The sequence below is a fragment of the Nomascus leucogenys genome, chromosome 7b (genome assembly GCF_006542625.1).
Source record: "Nomascus leucogenys isolate Asia chromosome 7b, Asia_NLE_v1, whole genome shotgun sequence".
Lineage (NCBI taxonomy): Eukaryota > Metazoa > Chordata > Mammalia > Primates > Hylobatidae > Nomascus > Nomascus leucogenys.
The window spans coordinates 9,024,043-9,046,640 of NC_044387.1; the positions used below are offsets into that span (position 1 = coordinate 9,024,043).

At 49.1% G+C, this 22,598-nt stretch overlaps 1 protein-coding gene across 1 annotated transcript in view; it reads right to left on the reverse strand.

Moving 5' to 3' along the window:
- Positions 1–22,598, reverse strand: part of ACO2 (aconitase 2) — a 61,532-nt gene that overhangs the window by 17,154 nt on the left and 21,780 nt on the right. Inside the window, exons 2-4 of the mRNA XM_003264802.4 lie at positions 10,790–10,926; positions 4,638–4,896; positions 115–207 (exon numbers count right to left, since the gene is read on the reverse strand). Of these exons, the coding sequence (XP_003264850.2) occupies positions 115–207; positions 4,638–4,896; positions 10,790–10,926 (489 nt within the window). The remainder of the gene's footprint in view (positions 1–114; positions 208–4,637; positions 4,897–10,789; positions 10,927–22,598) is intronic.

The window sequence follows — 22,598 nt, forward strand, 5'->3', positions numbered from 1 at the left end:
AGATGTCATCCAGTTCCCCTCAGCCCCGCTGGGCCTCGAACCCCCTCCCCCCATAGGCCTGGTACATACTCTCTGGCTTGGGCCCTTGGGACGGCAGGCTGAGCCCAGCTTTACCTGGTGAATGATTCCAGATCCAGGCTTCCAGAAGCCCACGCCATATTTGGCACCTGCAGTTGCCAGGAAATTATAAACTTCCTGGTTGATGTCCTATTGAGACAAATCAATAATTGGGCGTTAGCAACATGGTTTGTGTCCAGGTGACCCTCACCAAGCCCTCCCCACCCCACCAGTCTCCCTTCTGACTCTGAAATGCTGGCACTGGAGATAGGCCCTCTCTTCGAGACCTTCTAAAAATAATTCCAAAGAGCTTGGATGTTGGCCCAGTCTCCGCTAGCAGTGCCAGAGAGAAAGACAGGGGAGCAGAGATGGAGCCCCAGTTCTGTGACACCTGGCCAGGGTGGTGGGTCTGGAACAAGTCCCTGCCCTGGTCTGGGTCTCAGTTTCCTTATCTGGAGAAGGGACTAGTCTAAATAATTGCCAAGAGTGCCTGTGGCACTCAAGTCCCCAGCTGAGGCCAGCAGTGCAGAGGCAGGCCCTGGCCTAGGCACAGTGGCTGGGTGCAGTGGCTCACACCTGTAATCCCAACACTTTGGGAGGCTGAGGCAGGCAGATCACTTGAGGTCAGGAGTTCAAGACCAGCCTGGCCAACATGGCGAAACCCTGTCTCTACTAAAAATACAAAAACTAGCCAGGCGTGGTAGCACACACCTGTAATTCCAGTTACTCGGGAGGCTGAGGCACGAGAATTGGTTGAACCTGGGAGACAAAGGGTGCAGTGAGCCGAGATCGTGCCACTGCACTCCAGCCTAGGAGACAGAGCGAGACTGTCTCAAAAAATAAAAATAAGAATAAAATAAATAAAAATTAGCTGTGCACCTGTGGTCCCAGCTACTTGGGGACCGAGGCAGGAAGATCACTTGAGCCCGGGAGTTCAAGGCTGCAATGAGCTGAGATCGTACCACTACGCTCCAGCCTGAGCGACAGGGCAAGACCCTGTCTCAAAACAAAACAAAACAAAAACCCCTGAGGCTTTTTTTGAAATAACTTGCTGGAGATCCCAGACTTAGACGACACCTGAGAGAGCTCCCTGGACTGGTGTCTGACTGTCGGAAGTGCTGAATTCTTGGTAATGTGTTTGATGGGCCCAGATGGACGGCTGTTGAATGGACCAGTTCTGAAAAGGAGGTTTCAGCAAAACGAAATGATGGCGCGGGCTGTGGCCATCCTGCCTGTAATCTGAAGGAAGCTTCCTTGAGGGACAGGTAAGGGCCCACTGCACAGCAGATGTGAGGCCAGGATTTATCTGGAAGACATGGGAGGTCCCTGTGTAGGGTCAGTGAGACTGACCCCAGTAACAAAAGGGTGGGACTCTGGTGGACTCTACTGAGTCTCAAAGGAGGAACTAGGAAATGGGACCTGCCAGCCTCTGGCATGGGAGAGCGATGCTTCAGAGAAGGGACCCCAGCCAGTGCCCTCGGACCCTTGATAAGATACACTCAAAGCACACACCCCTTCACTGAGACTCCAGACCAGTGTGCGTCCGCTGAAGGCCTACTGGGTTCCCCCAGGTAAGAGAATGGCAAAGAACGTGGGTTTCCAGAGCAGTCTCTTTCCAATTAATAATTAATACACTGGCTTTTTCATTTACAAATCGGTCACTTATGAAATTGGTATCCAGGACAGCAGGCTGTGGTCGTGTCTGGGCGCACGTGACTTGTGGTCGTGTCTGGGAGCATGTGACTATACGTCTGTGTTAAGTGTGAGGAAGGGGTGTGGGAGGACCCCAGACTGGTGCCAGAGTCTCAGCCTGGACTCAGCCTGGATCCATCTCTTGTTCTGTGACCCTAGACAGGTCACTGCCTCTCTGAGCCTTAGCCAGAGGGACACTTTACAAATACACGTAAAAATGACCGTATTCTAGGCCGGGCGTGGTGGCTCACGCCTGTAATCCCAGCACTTTGGGAGGCTGAGGTGGGTGGATCACCTGAAGTCAGGAGTTTGAAACCAGCCTGGCCAACGTGGTGAAACCCTGTCTCTAGTAAAAATACGAAAATTAGCCAGGTATGGTGGTGGATGCCTGTAATCCCAGCTACTCAGGAGGCTGAGGCATGAGAATCGCCTGAACCCCGGAGGCGGAGGTTGCAGTGAGCTGAGATTGCAGTGAGCCGAGATTGTGTCACTGCACTCCAGCCTGGAGGATAGAGCAAGACTCTGTCTCAAAATAAAAAAGACCATATTCTTTCCCCGCTTAAACCGTTCTAGGACTCTGAGGATGGTGACCATAGTGTTCCCACAGCCCTGGAGTTCCTGGCTGCCCCTGCCCACCTCATACCATCCGCTCTTCCAAACACAGAGAACTCCAGCACTACAGGCCCCCTCTCACTTCCACAAAAGCATCAAGTTTCTTCCTGCCCCAGGGCCTTTGCAAATGCTGTTCTTTCTAGCATGTTCTTCCTCCAGTCAATGCAACTCATATGTTCAGTCCCCAGGTTATCTGTCACATCCTCAAAGAAGCTCTCTCTTTCCCCCAGCATCTAAATTAGACCTCTTTTTTTTTTTTTTTTTTGAGACGGAGTCTCGCTCTGTCTCCCAGGCTGGAGTGCAGTGGCACAATCTCGGCTCACTGCAAGCTCCGCCTCCCGGGTTCACGCCATTCTTCTGCCTCAGCCCCTCCGAGTAGCTGGGACTACAGGCGCCCGCCACCATGCCCGGCTGATTTTTTTGTATTTTTAGTAGAGACGGGGTTTCACCGTGGTCTCAATCTCCTGACCTCGTGATCCGCCCACCTCGGCCTCCCAAAGTGCTGGGATTACAGGCGTGAGCCACCGCGCCCGGCTAGACCTCTTTTTTATACTGACCAAGTCCCGCACTTTCCCTTCCTAACACATACCCAGATCTGCAGTTACCTACCTCAGCCATTGTTTAGCGTCCACACCCACAAGCAGATCCCTGAAGGCAGGGCCCCTGCCTGACTTGTTCACACTGAACCTCAGTACCTAGCCCAGTGCCTGGCACATAAAGAACGTTCAGTTTGTTGAACGCATGAGGGAATGAGCTCTGAATCCTATGACTGTGAATCTCTTCTCCAGAAGATTGACTCTGAGCCCATAAAGCAAGCAGAAAGCCAGCCCCGGAAGGTAGTAGCCCTGCTGTGAGCAGCTGTCCCCAGGGCTGAAGAGGACCCACGTTCCTGGCCATGTGCAGCTCCCAGCACTGTGGGAGCTCCTGTAACATTACCCCCACCAGTGTTGTTGCTAATGTGGAAACCGCCGGCCGGCAGGCAGGACTGTCCTTTCAGCTGAGTGGAAAGAGCCACTGTGGAGCCAGGATACCACCAGGGGGCCATGGTGGAAGAGAGGGCCTGAGTGAGAGCGCCGCCCTGAGTGTTTCCCATGGGGCTGGGAGGCTTTGAGCCATGCTGACCCCGGGAGCCGGAGCACTTTCAATCACATGCCCACAGGCCGCAGCCCTGCCAGCATTCAGGTCCTGCCAACGCCCCTCCCCGTGAGGGGGACCCACTCCCACTGCAGGGGCCGGAGAGTGGGGAGGCCCAGAGCTGGGAGAGAGAGGCCCGCTGTTGCCAAGAGCAGGCTGACACAAAGGTCCCACAAGCTGAGCCTGGGAGAAGAAGCAGGAACTCGATTTCATAGAAGGGTGGGGGAAAAGCCTTCAGCGTGGCATACAGCCACCCCCATGTAGTTAAGCAAAACTCACAGAAGAATGGCCCCCAAAGGAGGCTCCTCAGTGAGAGAGCACCAGAGTGGGAGCCAGGATCAGCACTGAGCCCTAATCGTGCCCTCATGTTAATTACAGAACTCAAGTATGATGCCACTGCCGCCTCAAATTTACAAACAGTGACCCTAGCACGCCTACCTCCCGGACAGGGTCCTTGGAGGGTCAGAGGAGAGGAGTGGGTGCAAATGGGATGCTGGCAAACTATGCTAAGATGCGCCCCTCACTGCTTAGGCAGACAGGGAGGCCTGCATGGCCCCTTCCAGAGCACCTGGCAGGATCCACATCATCTTCCAACGGGACGGAAAAAGGACCTGCAGTGTGGTAAGGTCAAGGATGATTTTTACTTTCTTTAGGCTTCCTCTGTATTTTTTTTTTTCCTTGAGACGGAGTCTCGCTCTGTCGCCCAGGCTGGAGTGCAGTGGCACAATCTCGGCTCACTGCAAGCTCCGCCTCCCGGGTTCACGCCATTCTCCTGCCTCAGCCTCTCCGAGTAGCTGGGACTACAGGCGCCCGCCACCATGCCTGGCTAATTTTTTGTATTTTTAGTAGAGACGGGGGTTTCACTGTGGTCTCGATCTCCTGACCTCGTGATCCGCCTGCCTCGGCCTCCCAAAGTGCTGGGATTACAAGCGTGAGCCACCATGCCCGGCCTTGTATTTTTTAACATAATGAGCAAGTGGTATTTTTAGAAAGAGAAAAAAGCAAAATCAAGTTTTAAAAGCAGACAAATCCAAAGAGTTGTGAGAATTTGGAGGTGATGCCCTGGTTTGCTCCAGTGTGAAAGTGAGGTCTCTCGCCCAGTCTTGCCCACCTGCCCGCCCCCAAGGCCACCTTCCGCTCACCTTGGCCCGGCGCAGGTCTTTCTCGCCCCCAACCTGGGCCTCAATCAGGTGGTCACAGTGGATGGTGGACGGCACGGCCACCTTGGGCAGCCCGCTGCTGATGAACTGGAGCATGGCCATCTGGGCCGTCGCATCCTGCATGGCCACACGGTCCGGCCGCAGCCGCAGGTACGACTTGCCCCGCTCAATTTCCTGGCTGGCCGGGTCATCCAGGTGTCCATACACGATCTTCTCTGAGAGGGTCAGCGGCCGGTTCAATCTGTGGGGAGAAGAGCAAAAGGGTGGCCTGGTGCCAGCTGCACGGCCTCCTCCCGCCCTGCCTCTCCCTCTCAGTCCATGTGGCAACCTCAACAGTGGCCAGGGACAGGGGGCCTGAACTCAGGACCTCAACGTTCCACTTGGGTGGGGACTGCTGGGTCCTGCTCACTGCACGACCTCCTCACCTCCCGCAGCACCTGGCACTTGTTAGGTGCTCCACAATTACTTGATGAGTAAGTGAATGACAACATCACAAGAGGGCAGCGTTGGTTCTTTTCAAAGGATCCTGGCTTTCCCAGCATCGTAATTCCTACTATCTACTAAGTCCCCGCAACATGCATATCTCATCATTCCTGCCATTTAACAACAACCAAGAAACAGGCTCAGCAGAGTGACCAAGTTCACAGCTAGATTTCGCTACTTCCCTCTCTGCCCTCAGCCCCACTAAGGCACAGGGAATCAGGACCAGCATCCCCTTCACCTGTCCACCCTGTCCGCCATCTACAACCCTCCACACCTCAGGCCTGGGATGCCTGGCTACCCAACTATGACGCTAAGGCTTTGCCCATTAGCTCCAGACATAGACAGGAGTATCTGTCGGTTTTCAAGAACAGAGACCCGGTCACTGCCACTGGCCTCTCACAGCTCCTCCTCTTCCTAGACCTCATTTCCCCGGAGGCCCCACCCCTCCCTTCCTCATCAGAGCCAAAATGGCAGTCCAAACCTGCCCTGGGGTCTGGCCCTGTTAGGACTCAACCGTCTTCTCCCCACAAGCCTCCCAGCCATCTAGACTGAGCTCTGCGCAGGTCCACTCTCCCCACCAGGCTCAACGTTCCGGCTGACTCCCAGCTGCACCCACACAACAGAGCAAAGGGGCTGTTGTGGCCGCCCTGCCTGCCACAACAGCCCCTTTGGGACCTCATGCTCTGCCCCCCAGAATTCTCAAAGCCTAGGCCAAGCTTGAGACTTCCTTCCTAGGGAAGAGCACAGTTCGACACACACCTGACAGGCTCTGTCCTATTGTTTGAGGCCAAGAAAAAAGTTTCAGACTGGGAGTCAGAAGCTCTGAGTTTAACTCTGACCTGGGGGCCTGGTGTGGTGGCTCACGCCTGTAATCCTAGCATTTTGGGAGACCAAAGCAGGAGGATCACTTGAGGCCAGTTCAAGATCAGCCTGGGCAACAGAGTGAGACCTTGTCTCTATAAAAAACAGAATGAGAGCAGATGTGGTGGCTCACGCCTGTAATATCAGCACTTTGGGAGGTCGAGGCGGGCAGATCATGAGGTCAGGAGATCGAGACCATCCTGGCTAACACGGTGAAACCCTGTCTCTACTAAAAATACAAAAAACTTAGCCGGGTGTGGTGGTGGGCACCTGTAGTCCCAGCTACTCAGGAGGCTGAGGCAGGAGAATGGCGTGAATCTGGGAGGCGGAGCTTGCAGTGAGCTGAGATAGCACCACTGCACTCCAGCCTGGGCAACAGAGCAAGACTCCATCTCAAAAAAAAAAAAAAAAAAAAAGAATGAGCCAGGCAGGGTGATGCGTGCCTGTAGTCCCACCTACGCAGGAGGCTGAGGCAGGAGGATCACTTAAGCCCAGGAGATGAAGGCTGCAGTGAGCCGTGATTGAGAGGCTGTCTCTAATAAAAACAAACAAACAAACAAAAAACAAAAAAGCCCAAACCTGACCTATTACTGAAGCTGCTATTTAACAAGATAAGCAACTGCTCTCCTCAGCTCAGCCAGCCCATGTCTAAATACCAGGGCTTGCGCTGGGATGAGATAACAGCTTCCACTTCTATAGCGCTTCATTTTTAAACAGCTTTATTGAGGTATAATTGGCATACAATAAACTGCATATTTAAGGTACACAATTTGCTAAGTTTTGACACGGTATACACCTGTGAAACCAGCACCACAATCAAGATACTGACCATCTCTCCTTCGAGTTTCCCCACCCCTTGGTAACTCCCTCCCGCCCCTTTGCCACCACTGATTGGCTTTCTGTCACTAGAGAACAGTGTTATCATAGCATTTACTTTCAGCTCAGCAATATCCTAAGTATTTTCATGTATAAAACTCATTTTATCCTCATAGTACAGATGAGGAAGCTGCAGCACAGAGGGACAGAGTAGCTTTGCTCCAGACCACGAAAGCCAGTGAGGGGCACAGCTGGACCATGAAGAGGCAGCAGTGTGGCCCTATGGCTGTGCTCCTGATGCTAATCTACCCGGTCTCTCCACACTGGAACCTGGAATGGGGCCGGCACATGGTGAATGTTCCATTTTCATTATTATTATTATTTTGAGACAGGTCTTGTTCTGTCACCCAGGCTGGTGTGTACTGGCACAATCGTAGCTCACTGCAGCCTCTACCTTTCAGGCTCAAGCGATCCTCCCACCTCAGCCTCTGAGTAACTGGGATTATAGGCATGTACCGCCACACTGGCTAATTTTATTTATTTATTTATTTATTTTATTTTTGTAGAAATGGGTTTTCACTATATTAATCAGGCTGGTCTTGAACTCCTAGGCTCACATGATCTTCCGGAAGAGCTGGGATTACAGGTGTGAGCCACCTCGTCCTTTCTCAGTTATCATTATTGTTATCATCAATATGCATGCTGAGAAGGCAGAGAGACTTCCTTCTGCAAGCTAGGTTCCAGTCCCTCACCCCCAAGTTTACCCAACCTCTTCAAAGTAAGAGTTCCCGGCTGGGTGTGGTAGCTCACAATTGTCATCCTAGCACTTAGGAGGCCGAGGCGGACAGATCACTTGAGTCCAGGAGTTTGAGACTAGCCTGGGCAACATGGCAAAACTCCACCTCTACAAAAAACATAAAAAGAAGCCAGGCATGGTGGCATGTGCCTATAGTCCCAGATACTGGGAAAGCTGAGGTGGGAGGATGGATTGACCCCAGAAGGTCAAGGCTGCAGTGAGCCATGATCGAACCACTGCACTCCAGCCTGGGTAACAGAGCAAGACCCTACCTCAAAAAAAACAAAAAAAAGTTCCCTAAGATGCTGGATCTGCTGGCAACAGCAGACCAACTGGAGACTCTGAGCATCTCTATGAATAAAAATAGCACTAGCCTGAGGTACAGCCTGCGCCGATTGCGGCAGCACCGCCAAGGCTGGTGTACGGGCAATGACTCACAGCCCCTCCTTCTGGGCCCCGAGGGAGACAAAAAATAGCACATGGGCTTAAAAACCCAAGACCTTGGAAGCAAATGATTGAAGCTATATAAAAAAGCTCAACAATGCTGAAGCTTTAGGATGGGTTCATCATTGAATGTCCCTGAGGATTAACTGAGGATGACAAAATGGGTCTTCGTATCCATCTGTCCCTCTGCTCTCCAGATGACACAGATCCAGTTCTCAAGAACAGACTTAGACCTCTTCTGTTAGAGACACAAGGTGGAAGAGAAGTTGCCCAGCAAGTCCCTTGGCCTTCTAAAAAATTCTTAGAATAGAATGCTTTTTTTATTTTTATTTTTATTTTTTGAGCCAGAGTCTCTTCCTCTGTCACCAGAGACACCACTCTGGCTGGAGTGCTGTGGTGTGGTCTCAGCTCACTGCAACATCCACCTCCTGGGTTCAAGTGGTTCTCCTGCCTCAGCCTCCCAAGTAGCTGGGATTACAGGCGCTTGCCACCATGCCTGACTAATTTTTTTGCATTTTTAGTAGACACGGTGTTTCACCATGTTGGCCAGGCTGGTCTCAAACTACTGATCTTAAGTGATCCACCTGCCTTGGCCTCCCGAAGTGCCCGGATTACAGGCATGGGCTACCACACCTGGCTAGAATATAATTCTTTTTAGCATAACCTCACCTCTGCCCTCTTTCTCCATGTCAGGGTTTCTCAGCCAGGGCACTATGAACCTATTTGGGCTGGAGGATTCTTTTGTTGTGGGGCTGCCCTGTGCGCTGTAGGATGCTTGGTAGTATTCCTGGTTACCCATTGGGTAACAGTAAGTCCCAACCCCAGCCAAGTTATGACAACCAAAAACATCTCTAGACATCACCAAATGGGCCCTAGAGGACAAAACTGGCCACCCCCCACCTTGTTGAGACCTGCTCTGTGGCAACAATGAAAACAGAGAACAGGCCAGGTGGGTGGCTCACACCTGTCATCCCAGCACTTTGGGAGGCCGAGGCGGGTGGATCACAAGGTCAGGAGACTGCGACCATCCTGGCTAACATGGCGAAACCCCGTCTCTACTAAAAACACAAAAATTAGCTGGGCGTGGTGGCGGGCGCCTGTAGTCCCAGCTACTCGGGAGGCTGAGGCAGGAGAATCACTTGAACCTGGGAGGCAGAGGTTGCAGTGAGCCGAGATCGCACCACTGTACTCCAGCCGGCTTGGGCGACAAAGCAAGACTCCGTTTCAAAAAAAAAAAAAGAAAACAGAGAACAATCACCTCGTCTGTACTAATCTGGAAAATGTTAAAAGTTATTGGACTTTGAAAAAAAAAAGAAAAAAGTTATTGGACTTTTCTGGTTGCAAAGCAAGGTTGGAATAAAAGTAAGCAAGGAAAAATATTGTTGTAGTTGCCAATTTTAACGATAAAATTAAAACTAAAAAACTTCCAGTGCCTTAAAGGGTATTTTGTTGTTGTTATTAATTGTTTAATGCAAAAACTAAATGGTGAATAATATTCTGTTGTCAAGTTATCTCAAAGCGAACCTCTTGCTGGGCACAGTGGCTCAGGCCTGTAATCCCAACACTTTGGGAGGCCAAAGGCAGGAGGATCACTTGAGCCCAGGAGTTCAAGACCAGCTTGGGCAGCCCCGTCTTTTAAATTTTTTATTAATTTAAAAAAAAAAAAGGCCAGGTGCAGTGGCTCACGCCTGTAATCCCAGCACTTTGGGAGGCTGAGGCAGGTGGATCACCTGAGGTCAGGATTTGAGACCAGCCTGGCCAACATGATGAAACCCCATCTCTACAAAAATACAAAAAATTAGCCAGGCATGGTGGTGCGCCCCTGTAGTCCCAGCTACTGTGGAGGCTGAGGCAGGAGAATTGCTGGAACCTGGGAGGCGGAGGTTGCAGTGAGCCAAGACTGCACCACTGTATTCTAGCCTGGACCAGAGTGAGACTCTGTCTCAAAAAATAAAATAACTTAACACAAAATCATAAAATAAAATAGGCCAGGCGCAGTGGCTTACGTCTATAATCCCAGGACTTTGGAAAGCCGAGGCAGGCAGATTGCTTGAGCTCAGGAATTCGAGACCAGCCTGGGCAACATGGCAAAACCCCATCTCTACCAAAACTACAAAAATGAGCCAGGTGTGGTGGCAGGTGCCTGTAATTGCAGCTACTCAGGAAGTTGAGGCACAAGAATCGTTCCAACCTGGGAGGCAGAGGTTGCAGTGAGCCAAGATTGCACCACTGCACTCCAGTCTGGGCAATAGGGCGAGACTCTGCCTCAAATATATATATCAATAAAATAAATAAAAAAAAAAAGGTCCCATCTTAGTTTATCTTCTGGGTCTCAGACCAGAGCTCTCCTCTGTGCCTGTGCACTGAAGAGGAAATAGAAGATGATTCTCCAGGCACGGGGCCCCGTGGCTTCCAGAGGGCAAGCCGAGGGTCAGAAGCCTGCCCTGACAAGGTTGGGAGGTTCAGGTTATAGCACCAAAGTGTCCCTGAGACCTGGCTGTGGTTCACATCTAGAGATTTCCTGGTAACACAGATTCTCCCTTGGCAGAAAGGGCAGAAGTTACACCACTGATCTGGAATGCCTTTCCTCAGCAGAAACCTTTGTACCCTGAATACCCTGACCCTGCCACTATCACCAACCATCCTTCACGAAATACCTCCTTCTCTGCCTGACAGGGGCAGGCAGCAGACGCAGTGCCCTTGAGCAGTCACAGCCTCCGATCTGCAGCCTTACCGTTTGCGAACAATGTTAATGTTCTTCTCTAGCAGGTCATAGTGGATGTACTCGTTGGGTTCAAAGTGGCTCATCGCCACCTTGGCCCGTTGGCACAGGACTGAGGCCACATGGTACTGCCGCACACCCAGAGCTTTCTGCAAGAAGAAACATGACAGCCACTGTCAATGGAGTACTTAGGAGAGTCCATCCCCGAGGGCAGCTCAGTATGGTGAAAAAAATCCAGGAATTAAAGTGTCAAGAGCTGTTCAGTAACTGCAGCCTCAGCTTCCTCATCTGCAGGACAGGGATGACAAAGCAGCCACAAGGAACACAGCCTGGGGTAGGAAAAAAGTGCAAGGGATTTATAGGCAAAAATCGCTGGGATCAAAGTCAAGTTCTATCATGTAAGGTGTATCAATGTAAGAAAAGCCCTCATTGCCTAAAACCCAGATGAGATAGAAAATAGGGATATAACCAGTTCTGGTGATCACATGGGGTACTGGGAAGGTTAAATAAGACCATAAGTGAAAGTGCTCATTAAGCTGTAAAACACTACCCAAACCATAGCTATTAGTCTACCTGCACTATAAGCTTCTTGAGGGTTGAGATCAAGCCTTATTTATCTTACTCATCTCTATGTCTGGACTACCTGGCACATACTGGAGATTCAACAAATATCCGTGGGTCAGAGGGAAGAATGAATGAGGAAAACCATGTGCATGAGCTTTGGATGTTTCCTCATCCCTTCAAAAGGTGGTACCTAATTCCCTTCCCTTTTTCTTTTTTTTGAGACAGAGTCTCACTCTGTCGCCCAGGCGGGAGTGCAGTGGTGGGGTCTCGGCTCACTGAAACCGCCGCCTCCTGGGTTCAAGCTTCAACTTCTCCTGCCTCAGCTTCCCAGTAGCTGAGATTACAGGCATGCACCACCAAGCCTGTCTAATTTTTGTATTTTGAGTAGAGACGGGGTTTCACCATGTTGGCCAGGCTGGTCTCAAACTCCTGACCTCAAGTGATCCATCCACCTGAGCCTCCCAAAGTGCTGGGATTACAGGCATGAGCCACCGCGCCCAGCCGTTACCCTCCCTTTGAATGTGTGGCGGTCTTACTTCTACTTTATAGAATGTGACAAGTGATGCTATGGGACTTCGAGACTAGGTCGTAAGAAGAACAGCTTCTGCCTGGCTTGCTCTCTCTCTTGGATTGCTCTCGGGGAAGACAGTCCCCATGTTGTTAAGCAATCCTGGGAGGGGCCCACCTAGACAGGAACAGAGGCCTCTTGCCAATAACCAGCACCACCTTGCCAGGTGTGAGTGAGCCATCTTGCAAGCGAATGCTCCAGCCCCGGTTCAACCCGTCAGATGGCTAGCCCCGGCTGACATCTTCACTGCAACTTCTGGAGAGGCCCCAAGCCAGAATCACCCAGCCAAGCCACTCCCAAATTCCTGGCCCACAAAAATGTGAGATAAATGCTTGTTGTTGTTTTAAGCCTTTAAGTTTGGGGGCAATTTGTTACACAGCAATAAATAAATGATTGTTATGGTGGGATCTGTATTCGTTAATTTTTTTTTTTTTTTAAGGATAGTGTCTTGTTCTGTTGTCCAAGCTGGAATGCAGGGGCAAGATCATACTTCCCTGCAGTCTGAAACTCCTGACTTCAAATGATCCTCCCATCTTAGCCTCCTCGGTAGCTGGGACTACAGGCGCACACTACTACACCCAATTATTTAATTAATTATTTATTTATTTTTGAGATGGAGTCTTGCTCTGTCGCCAGGCTAGAATGCAGTGGCGCGATCTCAGCTCACTGCAACCTCCGCCTCCCAGGTTCAAGCACTTCTCCTGCCTCAGCCTCCCGAGTAGCTGGGATTACAGGCACCCACCACCATGCCCAGCTAATTTTTGTATTTTTAATAGAGACAGGGTTTCACCATGTTGGCCAGGATGTTCCCAATCTCTTGAACTCGTGATCCGCCTGCCTCAGCCTCCCAATATTTTTTTTATTTGTTTTTAAAGGGAGACTTGCTCTGTTGCCCAGGTTGAAGTGCAGTGGCTGATCTTGGCTCACTGCAACCTTCACCTCCCGGGTTCAAGCAATTCTCCTGTCTCAGCCTCCCAAGCAGCTGGGACTACAGGCGCACACTGCCACACTTTGCTAATTTTTGTATTTTTAGTAGAGATGCAGTTTCTACATATTGGTCAGGCTAGTCTTTTTTTTTTTTTTTTTTTTTTTTTTTTTTTTGAGACGGAGTCTCGCTCCCTCACCCAGGCTGGAGTGCAGTGGCGCGATCTCGGCTCACTGCAAGCTCCGCCTCCCGGGTTCACGCCATTCTCCTGCCTCAGCCTCTCCGAGTAGCTGGGACTACAGGCGCCCGCCACCACGCCCGGCTAATTTTTTGTATTTTTAGTAGAGACGGGGTTTCACCGTGGTCTCGATCTCCTGACCTCGTGATCCGCCCGCCTCGGCCTCCCAAAGTGCTGGGATTACAAGCGTGAGCCACCGCGCCCGGCCAAGGTCAGGCTAGTCTTGAACTCCTGACCTCAGGTGATCCACCTGACTCGGCCTCCCAAAGTGCTAGGATCACAGGCGTGAGCCACTGCGCCCACCCTAATTCTTTTATGTTTATTTTTTGTAGCGATAAGGTCTCACTACATTGCCCGGGCTGATCTCAAACTCCTGGCCTCAAGCAATCCTCCCGCCTCAGTCTCCCAAAGCAGAGATTACAGGCATGAGCTGCTGTACCTGGCCTGTATTAGTTAATCTTAAACTATGAATAACAACCTTCAAGGGTACCTTGTTACCAGAGAAGAATAAATGAATCCAAAGAAATGACAGCAAGAGGCCGGGCGCAGTGGCTCACACCTGTAATCCCAGTACTTTGGGAGGCCGAGGCAGGCGGATCGCCTGAGGTCAGGAATTTGAAACCAGCCTGGCCAATGTGGTGAAATCCCGTCTCTATTAAAAACACAAAAATTAGCTGGGCATGGTGGCAGGCACCTATAATCCCAGCTACTCAGGAGGCTGAGGCAGGAGAATCACTTGAACCCAGCGGGCAGAGGTTGCAGTGGGCCAAGATAGCCCCACTTCACTCCAGCCTGGGTGACAGAGTGAAACTCCATCTCAAAAAAAAAAAAAAAAAAGAAAAGAAAAGAAAAAAGAAATGACAGCAAGAAGGCAAGAGCTGCTTCCTTTCTAGGTGGTTGGTGTTCCTTGTCATACCTTGGGTAAGGGAAGAGGCAAAGCTGAAGCCACTGCCCCAGGCTCCCTTCTGTATGTCACCTGGATATATAATCCAAACACTGTCAACCTCAGCACCTGAACCCAGTATGTATCCAGAGCAGCCATTCCCTGTTCGAGTCACCCAGCAGTAAGAACAGGCCACATTCTGAAACAGCACCCCCAACCATCACCCATTCTAACCTCTCTATGGCAGAGGCGACATCCCCAGTCCAGACTTCACATCCATTCGCCCTCAAGCTCAAACCTGACTGACGGCTCCTCACTGCCTGCCTCACTGGGTAGGTGCAAAGAACCCACTAATGACATGATGTCGAAGGACCTTCCACAGTGTGTGTGCATAGGAAGAAGGTAGTACATTCCTGCTGCAGTGATAAACACTATCCCTGTGACAGGGGGAGGAGCCCAGTGCATGGGGTAGATGGAGTAGCAGAGTCCTGAGTTTAAGGATGGCCCCACAACTTCCCGATCCTGGACAATTTAACCTCTCTAAGCAATCATTTCTTCACAGAGCTATTGTGAGGATCTGGAGAGATTATATAAAGTACTGAGTACGTTTCCATGATTATTACCCCGTGCATTCCTAAGTGTACACACAGCCACCCCCACCATGTTCTTCACACAAATGAGAAACCGTACAAGTTATTCTGCAACTCATCTTTTTCTTTTTCTTTCTTTTTTTTTTTTTTTTTGAGACGGGGTCTTGCTCTCATCACCCAGGCTGGAGTGTAGTGGCACGATCTCAGCTCATGGCAACTTCTGCCTCCCAAGTTCAAGCAATTCTCCTGCCTCAGCCTCCCAAGTAGCTGGGCACTACAGGCGTGCACTGCCACGCCTGGTTAATTTTCGTACTTTTTTGGTGGAGATGGGTTTCACCACGTTGCCCAGGCTAGTCTCAAACTCCTGACCTCAAGTGATCCACCCACCTTGGCCTCCCAGAGTGCTGGGATTCCAGGTGTGAGCCACCACACCTGGCCTGCAACTCATCTTTTTCATTTACTAACAAATCTCAGACATCTTTCCAATGTGAAATTACCAATCTGTTTCTTTATTTTTACAAATTAATTGCCCTAAGTTTCAGTTTCCTTAGAAATAAAAACAACTGTGGCCGAGCACAGTGGCTCACACCTGTAATCCCACCACTTTGGGAGGCCGAGGTGGGCGGATCACGAGGTCAGGAGTTCGAGACCATCCTGGCTAACACGGTGAAATCCCATCTCTACTACGGCGTGGTGGCGGGCACCTGTAGTCCCAGCTACTCAGGAGGCTGAGGCAGGAGAACGGCGTGAACCTGGGAGGCGGAGCTTGCAGCGAGCCAAGATCACATCACTGCACTCCAGCCTGGGCAACAGAGCAAGACTCCATCTCAAAAAAAAAATAAAATAAAATGAAAATAATTGTAACAATACCTATTGCCTGGTCAGTAGGCAAGACAATACATTGTAATCTTATCTATAGTACCGGGAAAAGGCAAAGCCCCAATTCCCAACAGCCAGGGCACAGTTAAGCAAACTATAGACTATGTATCAATACCTGCAGATGGGCTTAAGAAATAATGCTGGGCCAGAAGCGGTAGCTTATGCCTGTAATCCTAGCACTTTCGGACACAGGAAGATTGCTTGAGCCCAGGAATTCAAGACCAACCTGGCCAACACAGCAAGAACTTTCAAGGACAAAATAGGCCAGGCACAGTGGCTCACACCTGTAATCCCAACACCCAACACTTTGGGAGGCTGAGGCAGGAGGATCAATTGAGCCCAGGAGTTCAAGACCAGCCTGGGCAGGACAGTAAGACCTCGTCTCTACAAAATAAAATAAAACATAAATTAGCTGAGTGTGGTGGCATACACCTATAGTCCCAGCTGCACAAGAGGCTGAGGCAGGAGGGTCACTTGAGCCCATGAGTTCCAGACTGCAGTGAGCTATGATCTCGCCACTGCACTCCAGCCTGGGCAACAGAACAAGACCTTGTCTCAAAACAAAACAAAACAGGCTAGATGCGGAGACTAATGCCTATAATTCCAGCACTTTGAGAGGCTGAGGCGGGTGGATCACCTGAGGTCAGGAGTTCGAGACCAGCCTGGCCAACATGGTAAAACCCCATCTCTATCAAAAATACAAAAATTAGCAGGGTGAGGTGGCAGGCGCCTGTAATCCCAGCTACTTGGGAGGCTGAGGCAGGAGAATCGCTTGAACCCAGGAGGCAGAGGTTGCACTGAGCCGAGATCCCACCATTGCACTCCAGCCTGGGTGACAGAGTAAGACTCTGTCTCAAAAAACAAAAAGGACAAAATCATATGTTGATACAGAATACAGCCTGGTACGGTGGCTCACGCCTGTAATCCCAGCACTTTGGGAGGCCGACGTAGGCGGATCACTTGAGGTCAGGAGTTCGAGACCAGCCTGACCAACGTGGTGAAACCCCATCTCTACTAAATATACAATATTAGCCGGACGTGGTGGCATACGACTGTAATCCCAGCTACTCAGGAGGCTGAGGCAGGACAATCGCTTGAACCCGGGAGGTGGAGGTTGCAGTGAGCCTAGATTGCGCCACTGCACTCCAGCCTAGGCAACAAGAGCGAGAAACTCTGACTCAAAAAAAAAAAAAAAAAAAAAAAAGGAATACAACTTATGGGTAAAGAAAGATTACGATATGTCTAATATGAGACAAGCACAGTGTGACGCACCTGGAATATATTACATGGCCTAATCTTCACAGCCACCCAGTGAAGCGGCTCCTATGATTATCCCAGGCGCCAGCCTGAGTGACCCACGTGCCTGCTGTTGCCCCAGGCAAGTCATTTAACCCCTTAAACCTCCGTGCTTAATGGAGATACACTTCACAGTGTTAAACACAAATGAAATCAGCTACACATTTCACCCTTAATCACCGTGTGGTTCTGCTTTCCAACTATGTCAAAGTGTCTGCTCTCAACATCCAGTGCTGTCCAAGAGGACTTCCTGCCCTGATGAACATGTTCTAGATCTGTGCTGTCTGGTATGATCTCAGCTCACTGCAACCTCCGTCTCCAGGGTTCAAGCAATTCTCCTGTCTCCACCTCCCGAGTAGCTGGGATTACAGGCATGTGCCACCACACCTGGCTAATTTTTGTATTTTTAGTAGAGAGGTGGTTTTGCCATATTGGTCAGACTGGTCTCGAACTCCTGACCTCAGATGATCTGCCTGTCTCGGCCTCCCAAAGTGCTGGGATTACAGGCGTGAGCCACTGCGCCTGGCCTTTTTATTTTTTACAACATGGTGTCCAGGATGGTCTGGAACTCCGGGACTCAAGCGATCCTCACACCTTGGCCTCCCAAAGTGCTAGGATTACAGGGATAAGCCACCGCACCCAGCCAAGGAATGGAATTTTTTATGTCACTGAATTTTAAATTGCCAGATTGAACAGCTTAGGTTTATAAATTAGTAAGGATGAAACACTCATTCTCACTAGTCTATGTGCTCATTGCAACAAAAAAGTAAAAGACAGCTAGACTTTCGGTCTCTGCCAGTTCACCTAGCTTCTCCAGGCCTCAGGGGAAATCTCAGCTTGACTCCTGGCTTCAGAGCAGTGAGAGGCTGTAGTGCATGAAATGTCACATGGAAACTGTTAAAGGGGGGGCCATATCAACATGCTTACCCCGTATTTTTTTTTTTTAATTTCATCCTCTACACATGGGCAAGAAATATGCTTACCCTGTAGACTAACTTCAAGGGCACGGCCACCATGCGTTGTGTTTGAATGTGTCCCCCAAAGTTTATGTGTTGGCAACTCAATGCCCAATGTCAGTGTTGAGAGGTGGGGCCTTTAAGAGGTGATTAAGTCAGAAGGGTGCTACCCTCATGACCGGATTAATGCTGTTATTACAGAAGTGGGTTAGTTGTCATGCAAGTTGGTTCCTGATAAAGGGTTAAGTCTGGCCCCCTTCCTCCCCTCACTCTTGTCCTTACGCCTTCTGCCAAGTGATGACACAGCATGATGGCCCTCACCAGATGCAGCCCCTCAATCTTGGACTTCCCATCCTCCAGAACTGTAAGAAATAAACTCCTTTTTTTTTTTTTTTTTTTTTTTGAGACAGAGTTTCACACTTGTTGCCCAGGTTGGAGTACAGTGGTGCTATCTCGTCTCACTGCAACCTCCGCCTGCCAGGTTCAAGATATTCTTCCACCTCAGCCTCCTGAGTGGCTGGGATTACCGGCGCCTGCCATGAGGCCTGGTTAATTTTCTTTCTTTTGTTTTTGTTTTTTTTGAGATGGAGTTTAGCTCTTGTTGCCCAGGCTGGAGTGCAATGGCGTGATCTCAGCTCACGGTAACCTCTGCCTCCCAGGTTCAAGCGAGTATCCTGCCTCAGCCTCCCGAGTAGCTGGGATTACAGGCATGCACCACCACACCCAGCTAATTTTGTATTTTTAGTAGAGACGGGTTTCACCATGTTGGTCAGGCTGGTCTTTAACTCCCAACCTCAGGTGATCTGCCTGCCTCTGCCTCCCAAAGTGTTCGGATTATAGGTGTGAGCCACTGCGCCTGACCTAATTTTTTGTATTTTTAGTAGAGACGGGGTTTCATCATGTTGGCCAGGCTGGTCTCAAACTCCTGACCTCAGGTGATCCGCCTGCCTCAGCCTCCCAAAGTACAGGGATTACAGGCATGAGCCACTACGCCTGGCCTAAATTCCTTTATAAATTACCCAGTATGTGATATTCTGTTATAGCAACACAAAATAGACCAAGACACCACGTATCATTCATTCATGGACCACATATCTCTCATATGTTAAATAAACAAATAAATAAAAGACTAGCTTTGGGTATTTACCCTGCTTTTAGAATAAAAATAAAAACAATTACTAATTAAGCATATGTTCCATGCCAACGCTTTCTGTGCCTATTTTGAATTCCCAATATAACAGTGCAAGTAACTTATTCCCATCTTACAGATGTGGAAACTGGAGTCAGGGAGGTAAGTCAGAATTCGATAGCTGGTATGCAGTGACTCCAGGATGCAAGCTCAGGTCTCTCCTTCTGTGACGGATCACTTCTTCTAGATTCTGCTACCTCTAGAATCTCGGCCAGTCCCTCTCACCTCATATGGCCCATCCTTTCCCAGCAAAGTGTGATAGTTCGGATTGAAGAACTATAGTCAGATTGCCCAACCCAGCTCCACCACTTAACTGCTGTGACCCTGGGGAAGTTATTTAAGCTCCCCACGTCTTAGTTTTGCCATAAAGAAAATGAAGATAAACTTCATAGCATTGATATAAAATGAAATCATCTACATAAAGTGCTTGGCACACGGCCTACTCATAATAAAAGCACTCCACATGTGCTATACTATATTGTTTCCTCCATAAAGGAGATGAACGTAAAACTAGAAGTGGTGACACTGTGTTCGTTCTCTGGATATTGCCAGAAGCAGCATGCCTCTTCTTATTTTTCTTACTGCAGACAGTTTTAAAGGCCCTTGTGGCTGATTAGCATTTTCTAGAAGCCTTAACTCATCGGGTCCTTTGGCATTCCTGACCCCCTTCTGATGTATTCCAGCTGCTCTGTACTATTCCTCCTTGGTTACCTGACCCCCTGCCAACTTTGGACAAGTCATTCTAAAACTCCAAACTGATTTATTTAGGTGCCTCTCTTCCTCCTCTCCAGATTATTTGTAATTTGTTAGAATTTGCCTTGGAAAGCCTCCCATCCCTCTCAAACCCCTTCTGCTCATGGGCCCCTGGCAGTGGGATTTCATCTATCTGGTATCTGGGAAATTCAGAACCGGCCTTCCTCAAGGGCACTGAACATGATGAACTTCCTTGGCCAGAACACATTCTAAAGGGACCTGCCACAGGCCTTTACAGATGCAGTTTTTCTTCTGCTTGGAACGTCTGCCCTTTGCCTAGGGAACATCCAGTTGATCCTTCAAACTCCAAATACATTTCACTTTCTCAGGGAATCCTCCGAATCCCCAGCCCTATCAGAGCCTCCTATTATATATGCCCTTTACCTCTTCTTGACTTCATTCATGAGATGATGTCTGTCTCCAAATATTTTAGTCTGTAAGCTCCACTAGGGAGACATTGTGTCTGTTTATTCATAACTAAAATCCCCCGGCCTGAAAAGCAAGCCCGATACACAGGAGGTGTTACATAAATACCAATTAGTTAAAAAAAGGGATGTTGCTTCTACTTTCCCAACCAGCTCTTCCTTACTAAGCAGGGTTAAAATACAGAGCAGGTTGAGTTAGTCTTGTGAGAGCCAACAGTTACCAAGGCAAATCAATACTTTATCAGTCTTAGATGCTTTTAGTTAGAGTGTAAAGAGGTTCAACATTTTGAAAGACAATTAGGTAATACCTATTAAAATGTAAAGTGTTTACACTCTTTGACTAGCTTTTCCTCTTCCAGGAAACTATCTAATTAAAATACATAAAAGAGCAGAGAGACAGGCAAAGCTACTGTCCGCAGCGCTGTTTTTAAGAGAACAATCCAATTGTCCATACACAGGGCACTGATTGAATAAATTCTGGCTCATGCACCATGGAATGCCACTCCACAGCTGTTTACAAAGAAGATAATGGTGATGGTTGCACAAAATTATGAACATAATTAATACTAATGAATTGAACACTGAAAGTGGTTAAAATGTCAAATTTTATGTTAGATTTGACCACAATTTTTTTTTTTTTTTGAGACGGAGTCTCGCTCTGTGGCCCAGGCTGGAGTGCAGTGGCGCAGTCTCGGCTCACTGCAACCTCCGCCTCCCAGGTTTAAGCAATTCTCCTGCCTTAGCCACCACCCCCGCCCCGCCCGCCCCAATAGCTGGGACTACAGGCACGTGCTACCATGCCCAGCTAATTTTTGTATTTTTAGTAAAGACAGGGTTTCACCATGTTGACCAGGCTGGTCTTGAACTCCTGACCTCAGGTGATCCATCCGCCTAGGCCTCCCAAAGTGCTAGGATTACAGGCGTGAGACACCGTGCCCAGCCCGTAACTTTTAAATGTTGCATGATATATACATTTCTTTTGTAATCAGAAAAAGAAAAAATAAACCAGGCAAATAGGTGAAGAAAAGCATACTCCTTAAAATGTAGAGTAGCATAATTGTTTAGTGGCAATTTGACAATAATCAAAAGCGTTTTGGTTTTCTGAAATGTGCAAACCCTTTGTTTCAGCAAGTTTACTTACAGGAAGTTATCACTATGAAGGAAAAGGAAAAAAAAATGTACCTTTACAATAGCAGGATCTGATTACCACCATTTTAACGCAGAGATCAAACACGGCACCACCGACAGCAGGACCACCCGACACTGGTGCCTCCTGGTGACATGGCCTCACCTATAAAGAAGTCTTGCCCAGAATGTTTAACCTGCATCTAAGCAAGCTTTGGAACCTTACCTCTAGAGTAAGGGAAATGCAGGGGGAAAAAAGAAGAATGAAACCCAGAAGGTGGACATTCTACAGGAAAACTGGCCTGGTCTCTTCAAAGAGTCAATGTCATGGGGAAGAAAGGGCTGGGGCAGGGAGCGGGGGTGCTGCTGTAGATTAAGAGAGACAGAAATGGAAAAACAAATGCAATGTATGTTTTTTATTAGATCTTGATTTGGAAAAAGATAGCTATCGAAGACATTTTGGAAGAAATTAAGAATGGGGTCTGGGTATTACTATTAAGAGTATTATTATTTGGCCAGTGCAGGGCTCACAACACCTGTAATCCCAGCACTTTGGGAAGTCGAGGCAGAAGGATGGTTTGAGCCCAGGAGTTTGAGACCAGCCTAGACAACATAGCGAGACCCTGTCTACACAAAGAATAAACAAAATTAGCCAAGCATGGTGGCACACACCTGTAGTCCCAGCTCCTTGAGATGCTGAGGTGGAAGGACAGCTTTAGTCCAGAAGGTCAAGGCTGCAGTGGGCTGTGATCATGTGTGCCACTGCACTCCAGCCTGGACCACAGAGCAAAATCTTATCTCAAAAAAAGGGGAGGAGGAGGAACTGGATTATTCCAGCTGTATCAAAATCACCTGGGAGGTTTTGTAAAAACTCAGCTTCTAGGCCCTATCACTCCCAGAGCTCTGAACCAGATCACCTGCAGTAGGGCCTAAGCATCAGTAAAAGATTACCAGGTTACTCTGAGATAGCCACATCTGGTAACCACTGAACCTGATGTTCTACAAAGTTCCTTCCAGCTCACAGTCTATAAATATTCCTCCCCAGCAAGCAAGCTCTGCAATAAACCCCCTTAATCCCCAAACGCCTGGAGGAAAGCGCAGCAATGTCAGAATGGATTTATCTGTACCAAGGAAGAAATCCCCAGAACCCAGGCCCTTCTGGCTTAGCCACAGCCTTCACCTTCATGTACACGCAGGTAAGGAAGCAACGAGCTACACATGTGCACATGTGAAATGCAACCTAGTGTGTTGCCCCAGAACGCACATGAGACTCAGAACAGCACTCAATTATGATCAGGCCCCTGGCTGGTCACACAGCTTACTCTTTTTTCTATAAAACAGGGAGAATGATCCCTTTAGTCTACCTCACTTAACAAAGAAATTCATTTAACAATCAATACTTTCCTAGGTGCCAAATGCTGTTACCATGA